Genomic DNA, 9,159 nt, shown 5'->3' on the forward strand with positions numbered 1-9,159 from the left:
CAGTATGGAAATCTGTTTATATATTAAATATAAGAAAATGGCTGCTATTTTTGTGGGTGTGATGTAGGTTAAAACTTAAAGTGGGCAGAATAAAACTCAGAAATGAAATTAAGTTATAAGATACAAAGTAAATATATAATTTCTGTCTGTTAACTAATAAATAGCTGGATTCTTTAAAAGCCACTGTGAATAGAACTTCCAGTGATTTAGAAGCTCTGAGGAAAAATATTTCCAAGATAAAGAAGGACATTCATGAAGAAACAGCAAGGTAAGAAAAAAGCTATTTAAATATGTTTATGATTAATTCTACTATATCTAGAAAATTATTAAATATTTAAGACTACTTGTTGGTTAAATAACTGCAAGATTTTAGCTACTACTTTTTTTTTTTTTTGAGATGGAGTCTCACTCTGTTGCCCAGGCTGGAGTGCAGTGGTGCGATCTCAGTTCACTGCAAGCTCCGCCTCCCAGGTTCATGCCATTCTCCTACCTCAACCTCCCGAGTAGCTGGGACTACAGGTGACTGCCACCACGCCCAATTAATTTTTTGTAGTTTTAGTAGAGACAGGGTTTCACCGTGTTAGCCAGGATGGTCTCGATCTCCTGACCTCATGATCCACCCGCCTTGGCCTTCCAAAGTGCTGGGATTACAGGCGTGAGCCACCGCACCTGGCCAGCTACTACATTATTAAACCTAAAAAAATTTTACTCATATTTTCATCACAAAGACTCAGTAGCCATATTTTTATGGTCTATTAAATATGTAGTGGTAATAAAAAGGTTTACAGCAAAAAACCCCTTCAAGTTATACAAATAAATATTAGGATAAACTATTATTTGTTTGTATTAAATGCTTTTTAGGCACGTTTTCTATCTTGTGATAAACCTTCTTCAGGTTACAAAAAACTAAAAATCATAATGAGATAATACAAACAAAATTAAAGGAGATAACTGAGAAAACCATGTCTGTAGAAGAGAAAGCTACTAATTTGGAAGATATGCTAAAGGAGGAGGAAAAAGATGTGAAGGTAAAGTTTAGTTTTAATTTTTTTAAAATCACAGAAAATTTAGTAAGAGTGAATTAATTAGACTCAGGATCAGAGGACGAGGAGGTCTTGTCCAAAAAGCTCTGCTTTTCCGTATGATCACATTTATAATCTGGTTTTGGACTTTTGATGCATTGCTTCTGAAGTTATTCTCAGTCTCCTCTCTTCTTTTCTTCTTCTTCTTCTTCTTTTTTTTGAGACGAAGTCTCGCTCTTGTCGCCCAGGCTAAAGTGCAATGGCAAGATCTCAGCTCACTGCAACCTCCACCTCCCAAGTTCAAGAGATTCTCCTGCCTCAGCCTCCCGAGTAGTTGGGATTACAGGTGCCTGCCACCATGCCCGGCTAATTTTTGTGTTTTTAGTAGAGATGGGGTTTCACCATGTTGGCCAGGCTGGTCTCGATCTGCCTGCCTCAGCCTCCCAAAGTGCTGGGATTACAGGTGTGAGCCACTGCACCTGGCCAGCCTCCTCTCTTCCTAAACTACTAATTTTGATGTCTTTGTATTTATTTAGTTTTTATTTTATTTTATTATTATTTTTTTGAGACTGAGTCTCACTCTTTCTCCCAGACTGGAGTGCAGTGACATGATCTTAGCTCACTACAACCTCCGCCTCACAGGTTCAAGCGATTCTCCTGCCTCAGCCTCCCGAGTAGCTGGCATTACAGGCACGTGCCACCACACCTGGCTAATTTTTGTATTTTTAGTAGAAATGGGGTTTCACCATGTTGGCCAGGCTGGTCTCAAGCTCCTGACCTCAAGTGACCTACCCTCCTCCACCTCCCAAAGTGCTGGGATTACAGACATGAGCCACCATGCCTGGCTTGGTGTCTTTTTAAAAAAGTAGCTCCCCCACTGTGCCCTGGATTCCATTCCTTCCCAAAGCCTACTGTACCTGTGTCCCTGCCATCATCCATATATCTATTAGTATATTGCATATAAATAGCTTGAAAAGTGGCTTTTACAACTGATTTCTACATGATTATCACTGTTTTTTTTTTGTAATCAAATTCCCACCATCATCTACATTTCTGATTTGTACTTCTTCATCATCTACTATCTCTTTAACCCCTTAAAATCTGGCAAATTTTTTGGTAAATGGGCTTTGAAATGTTATCACTTTGCTAACTCTACTGGCACCCTCTTCTACCTCAGTCTTTTTGGCATGTTGATGGCATTAAAGCCAATTTTTGAGGAACTGGAAAAGGCTGGTGCACCATTTCCTCTTTGAAAACTTCAAAGTAAACCATAAGTGTGAACTTTAAGTGTGACCTGACACTACTTCTTGCTTTTACTCAGTTCGGGGGGTTGAAAAAGGGGTAGTTGAAGATGGTGGCAAAATCTCCCAATCTTATATCTCATCTGGCTCCGCTTATATTTGGATGGGATCCAACTTCCTCAGTGTGCTGTAAAATTTCTAAGTAATAAAATCATGCTGCAGTCTTGACATGAATGGTATTCAAATTACACATTAGTTTTTAAAAGTTTTGGTGTTTTTTTCCTAAGAGCATGATTCCCTGTAACAGATGATATGTATTAGTAGTTATCAGAAACTTGTAAACATTGTGAAATTTATATGAAATAGACCTTTTCACCACAGAGAATTAAAAGCTTCAGACATTTTGAAGAACTAGCTAAATTAGAAAAATTAATATTAGTAGCAGGGTGTACTGATTGTTTGTTCAGCAGGGCTGTGTTCATAGTCTTGGGGTTTTCTTCATTGCTGTTGGTTTTTGTTTGAAAAAATCCCAACCCTATCTTTTTTGGAGATATACTGTGTTATTCACCACTAAGCATTGACTTTAAAATTCTGCCAGGCAATCTTTGAGAAGATCTTAAATCCATTGAAAATTGTCTATTATATGTAAAATAATGCATTGAATATCAGATTATATCTCTTGTTTATGCAAATACTTAAATGTACCAGTCTTGTACAGACTTGTTTTGTGTCATATTCAGGTTTGTTGGTTGCTAAAGGAAAATATGCTTATTTGGGTATAAGATCACAGAGGCAAATTATTTCAGCATTTAAGAATGATAATTTTCAATTGATCATGGCATGGTAGATCAATTTAAAGCCTAGAACACATTGGTCATGAGGCTTCCAGGACAAGACAGGTTTGCTTCCTGAGAGAGGAGCAGTGGGATGGGGGACTCATTTCTATTTCCTAGAGCTGCACATGGTAGAGAGGCCAACTGGAGGCAAAGAGTGAGTGACAGGTAGTTCCTGTAGTGTGCTGGGGCCAGCTCCTACCAGCTTACAAGAGCCAATAGTTAAATTTTAGAAATTTTCCTAAATACACCTATGATTAAAATGAAAATATATAAAATCACAGTTAAATAAATGGCATTTACAAAAAAAGTAATACATACTCAGCACTCATTACTTCCAAATATTTTATTATTCTGTACTCTTAAGGTTACTTATGTCTGTTTTATCTGTATGTTGGAAATAGCACAAAATGGTCTGCTTCTGTGAATTTCTTCCCAACTCTACCTTTAGTGGAATCATGTTAGTAGCATGAAATTGGCCATAGTGGGAGTATTTCTACCATGGAAATCAGATTCTCCCCCTCGCCTCTCATCTCCTGGAGAGATGATGGTTAAACATTTACCTGCTCACCACTGGGATACTGCCTGAAAGGTGGGAGATTGAGTGACGTGATTTCTTCTCCATAGCACCCTCAAGACTTTAGTAAACTCTGCGAATGTACAGGCTGTATGTTTCCAGCGGACTTTATTTTTTGAGGAAATCAGTGGAATGGCCAACTGCTAGGCTAGGGGAGCATGGGATGAAATTAAGATGACAGGTCAAGGTGTATGACACAGGTATAAAAACTACCCTAGTCTACTAGAATAGAGTAGACCATAAGAAATGTTAGGGACTTGTTAAAATTGTGGGAAGAGCTTTATCTTCTAAGGGGCTAAAATGGTGGAGGGTTCAAATTTATTTGAGTTTCTAAGTTATTATGTTCATATGAAATACAACATTTCAGTATATTTAATTTCATTAATCACTTCCTTATTATCAGGAAGTAGATGTTCAACTGAACCTCATAAAAAATGTGCTGTTTAAGAAAGCTCAGGAGTTACAGACTGAGACAATGAAAGAAAAAGCGGTTTTATCAGAAATTGAAGGAACTCGTTCTTCTCTGAAACATCTCAACCATCAGTTACAAAAACTGGATTTTGAAACCTTGAAGCAGCAAGAAATTATGTACAGTCAGGTAGATATTATTTTATGAATATCTTCCATATTGATTTATTACAGTTGTGATGGTCAAGATACACCATGTTCTAATAAAACAAAGAATTCTAAGTACTCCTGTGGAGGACAGACAGATGCTGAAGGTGAGACATCATGTTAGATTAGTAGTAGGGTGAGGGAGCCTTAAAAATTATTTTTTTCCTCTCAGTCTGAAATAAACAGGCAAGAGGAGAGAGAACTCTAGTTAGAGGGAGAACGGTGTTTTAAAGGAACCTGAGACATTTGCATCCAGAGTAAAACAAAAGAAGGCCTGAGATATCTGAAACTGAGAAAAAGTGTATATTGATTCTTAGTTATGCACCACCACCCTCACTCCCATGCTAATAGAAGCAATTTTTTTCAGTTTTTCCTTATTTTGTTCTATTTATGTATTTGTGTTAATGTCTTACTATTCTCCATCTCTACATCTTAATTTCCTCATCTAATACATATTCTTAGTTTTTAAAAATTGCAGATGTTAAAATATAATATTAAGAATAATTAATTAGATGTTATTTGAACCTTTCATGGCTAACAATTAGTGACTACCTGTTTTGTATCCCTTAGATAATGTGCCCTCAGAAATCCCAATTCCTGTAAATCCAGTGAATTTACTGAGATTCCATCATGGTAGTATGATAAACATCCCCCAACTTTGTCATATTTTCAGAAGATTATTTCTGTGTCTATCATGGACCTTGATTGTTGAGATACAGTTTATTTTTGTTCCTCTTAGAGTGAAAAGGATTTTATCCTGAATTACTGAAAACTAAAGTGACTTTATTACATGATAATGCCCAGTCCAAACTCATAAGAAAGTATTCACTTTGTTTTACACTTATAGAAATGCTTTTGTTTGCTTCTTTGTAATAACTTTTTTTTTTTTTTTTAACGGGAACAGGATTTTCACATTCAACAAGTGGAACGGAGAATGTCACGGTTAAAGGGAGAAATTAATTCAGAAGAAAACAAGCCCTTGAAGCAAAATTGTTGAACTTAAGAAGTCTTTGGAAGAGAAAAAATCTACATGTGGCCTTTTGGAAACCCAGATCAAGAAGCTTCATGTAACTTAGCCAAAATACATTTTATGTTTCAAATATCCTAGTCATTCTGTTTTAAGATATATTCCTAAGACTACTTTGAATAGGGTGATTGCCAGTCTACACACATATATAACAAATGTATGAACAATGTTCTTATTTTTGTACTATTAGTGTGTAATGTTACCATTGATGATGCATTTAGTATATGCTAAATATTGTATGACATGCCTCTAGTATTTTATTTCATATAATTCTTATAAATGTGAGGAAGATACTATTATCTGTTTTAGAGAGTAAGTAATTTGTCCAGGTTATACACCTAGTACACAGAGAGCTATGATTTGACCCCTCCTGCATTTGACTTCTAAATACTCTTAAAGAGTACACTGTTTAGAACATTGATAAGTTCTAGTTTTCTATTTTATAACTGCCATAAGAAATAACTTGATTGCCCTTTGTCTTTAAAACACCATCTAAAAAGAAACTGCTCTTTAATGAGTCAGCAGTTGTTATTCAAATCTTTACCTAGTTATAATATTTGAAATGATTGGATTCTGTTAATAAGGTAAGAATGTCTTCATCTTTAGGAATTTTATTATGTTTATTGTAATATAAAAACTGTGTTAAAGTTTGACTAGAGAGTAAAAGTGAGAGACTGAGCATGGACCTGAATGGGGTGAGAACTTAGCAGGGTCTAAATGTTATTTACCACTGGAAAGACTATTGATGTATCCTCTGGTGGTTATAAAAAGAATTGCCCTATCCTTGAGGGCTGCAAAAGGTGGAGAGGTATTACTTACTTTTTTCTCTTATTTTGAGAAGACAAAATTTTGGTTTGGAGTAATTTGTAGTCTGATGAAATATTTTAAAATGGTTATCTTTGCTTAGTGGAGAAAAACACTGGTTTTGGATCAGATAGAACTAGTTTTAAATTTCAAGGCTATACCACTACTACTATTTTAACTTTTCTGAGCTCTAGTTTACTCGTCTATTAAATGGGGGAAAATTATTATTTTAGGACATTTGGGAGAACTAGAAGCAATTTATATCTTATTAGCACAATACTTTAGTATGTACTCAATATGTGGTATTGTTCTGATTATTTAGAACATGAAAATATTAATGCTATAGAATGTTAGAGGTATGACTTTGTTCCTTGCCCCTGGCCTGGAGTGTGTCTGTTTTGCTGTGTGGGGATGGTTATAGTTTTTCCCCCTTTGAACTACTCTGACTGCTCCCTCCATCATACCACTGTCAAGTGCTTAAGCCTATTCCAACTCTGGTTTTAACAGAGAGATACGTAAATTAATAGAAATGTAAGTGAATTAATAAATTATATTAAAGCTAGTTAGCCTTTGGTCATTATGAAGAGCTGCTCTTTTCAATAGTAGCAACAGATACAGTCATACTGTATGCCCTCTCACATGCCACTCCATCTAATTTTACATACAGAAACTAGTTTCTTCAGGTTGAAAATCACATTGTTTTAACTCTTTTTCTCAAATTTAATTTTATAAAATCACATTTTTATGCAACAAATTCCTCTTCTTACTATCTTGCTGAAATCTTAGGTCCCAATACTTCAGAGAAATACAGGCAATTAAAAAGACAGGAGAGGAGGAACTGATGGAGGGAGGAAGAGAGAGAAAGAGATCTTGGAACTGGAAAGTTCAGATTCAGGAAACAAGGGAATAAGAGCACAAACCTTATTCTGGGTTCTGGGTGGAAAGAGATATAAATAGGTATAAAACTAGAAAACTGGTATCTGCATATGTATGATCTATTTATGCATATGATGGAATTGGATCTAACCAAACATTTTTCTCTTTAGCAATATGCAGTTTTGTATGTAATTAATAATAGCTGACATTTACAGGGCAGTTCTATGTGTCAAGCACTGTTATACACACGCTTTGACAGTAACATCTTTAATCTTCACAATAATGCAGGAAGGTAGGAACTGTCCTCATCTCCATTTTAGAGATGAGGAAACTGAGGAAGAGTACATCATACTAGGGTCAGATGGCTAGTATGTGATTAAGGCCATCTAATTCTAAGAGCTGGTACTCTTAAACAGCACCCTATGCTTTCTCAGACTGTTGGTGTCCTTACTATCTGGGACTTGCATAGAATCAAACAATGAACTCCAGTATGGGAGTGGTGAACCATGTAATGAGCCAGTGTATGCTCCCATCTCCTCATAAATGGCAGTCTCCTAACACAGTCAACCCTCTGTATCCACAAGCTCCGCATCTGCAGATTCATCCAACTGCAGACTGAAAATACTCAAAAAAATGGGTGATTTGCGTCTGTACTGAAAATGTAGACTTTTTTCTTGTCATTATTCCCTAAATGATACAGTATAACAACTATTTATATAGCATTTACATTTTATTACATAAGTAATATAAAGATAATTTAAAGTATACAGGAGGATGCGTGTAGATAACATGCAAACACTGCTATTTTATATAAGGGACTTGAACATCCATACCTTTTGGTGGTGGTAGTGCTGTTGTCCTGCAACCAATCCCCAGAGAATACTGAGGGATGACTGTGATTCATTAGGTTGAACTGGAAGTATATATTTCCTAGAATTACTGAACTCATACTAAATCCAAAACATCAATTGATGATAAAAATGAAAATGTTCCTATGTGACTATCCATGTATATTATATTAGAGACATAGCAGGAAGAGAGATAATAAAACACAGGATTATTGTAAATATCTGAGTATATAATTTAATGTAAGATATATATAATACAGTATGTATTTAATACTTTTGTTAATATTTAAAACATACATTTATATATCTTTTTTCTTTTGCAGAATGATCTTTATTTTATCAAGAAGTCGTATAGTAAAACAGTGAAGAAAACAGTCCCTTATGACCAAAATAAATGAACTAAACCTTTTCATTGACAGATCAGAGAAAGAACTTGATAAAGCCAAAGCTTTTAAGCAGGTGCAGTAAAACTGTATGCATATATAGTATTGAAAACCATGTTTCCATGTTAATCATAGACAAATGAAAAAATATAGCAAATTCTGAAAAAGAAAATGTCACTATAATCATTATACCCAATATAAACAGTGTTAAGTCTGTTATTTCCCTCCAGTCTTTTAAGAAATTTGGCTTTTTATGTTGTATTAAAAAAATTTCTATATATCATATGTATCCTAAAACATTATTCTTTCAAAAACATTTTTGAAGGCTTTCTATAAGTCCATTGCATGAAGTTACCATAGTGTATTTAACCATCCCCTATTTTCAGATTTTGTTTCTTTCCAATGGTTGGCTATTGTAATAGTACTACATGTATAATGTAGTTGTTCAATTAGTTGTTCATTGTATAGTTCTATTCAATTAGTTCCTTTGGATAAATTCCTAGCTATATAATTATGGTTCAGAAAGAAATATTTTTAGTGTCTCAAAACTATTTTTAAGCCCAATTCTCTTCTAGAGGGTACCTACTATTAATACTCCTATCAATAGTGTGTAAGCATTCTATTTTATTCACTACCACTGAGGCTGGATATCCTAATTTAGGAAATTGTTGCCAATTTGATAGTCAAACATGGTATCTCTTTGTTTTAGTCTGCATTTTTAAAATTGGTGGTTTAAAAATATTTTAATGATAAATTTTCAAACATTTATGTTTAAATAAAATGTTTAAAACACTTTTCTCTGTTATGTCATGTTCCATACTTTTTTTCTTTGGAGCTCTAGTTTGTATTCTTGGCCCATTTTTCCACTGGGAGGTTTACATATATAAATTATAAAAAAATTTCATATGTAAAATATTATCTCTGTCATAAATA

At 34.6% G+C, this 9,159-nt stretch overlaps 1 protein-coding gene across 1 annotated transcript in view; it reads left to right on the top strand.

The window, feature by feature from the left end:
- Positions 1-9,159, top strand: part of CCDC39 (coiled-coil domain 39 molecular ruler complex subunit) — a 58,947-nt gene that overhangs the window by 19,974 nt on the left and 29,814 nt on the right. The window contains 7 exon segments of the mRNA XM_017877087.1: positions 165-268; positions 896-1,028; positions 4,077-4,271; positions 5,193-5,269; positions 5,271-5,355; positions 8,167-8,207; positions 8,209-8,302. Of these exon segments, the coding sequence (XP_017732576.1) occupies positions 165-268; positions 896-1,028; positions 4,077-4,271; positions 5,193-5,269; positions 5,271-5,355; positions 8,167-8,207; positions 8,209-8,302 (729 nt within the window).

Source organism: Rhinopithecus bieti, unplaced genomic scaffold (genome assembly GCF_001698545.2).
Source record: "Rhinopithecus bieti isolate Rb0 unplaced genomic scaffold, ASM169854v2 scaffold_76, whole genome shotgun sequence".
Taxonomy (NCBI): domain Eukaryota; kingdom Metazoa; phylum Chordata; class Mammalia; order Primates; family Cercopithecidae; genus Rhinopithecus; species Rhinopithecus bieti.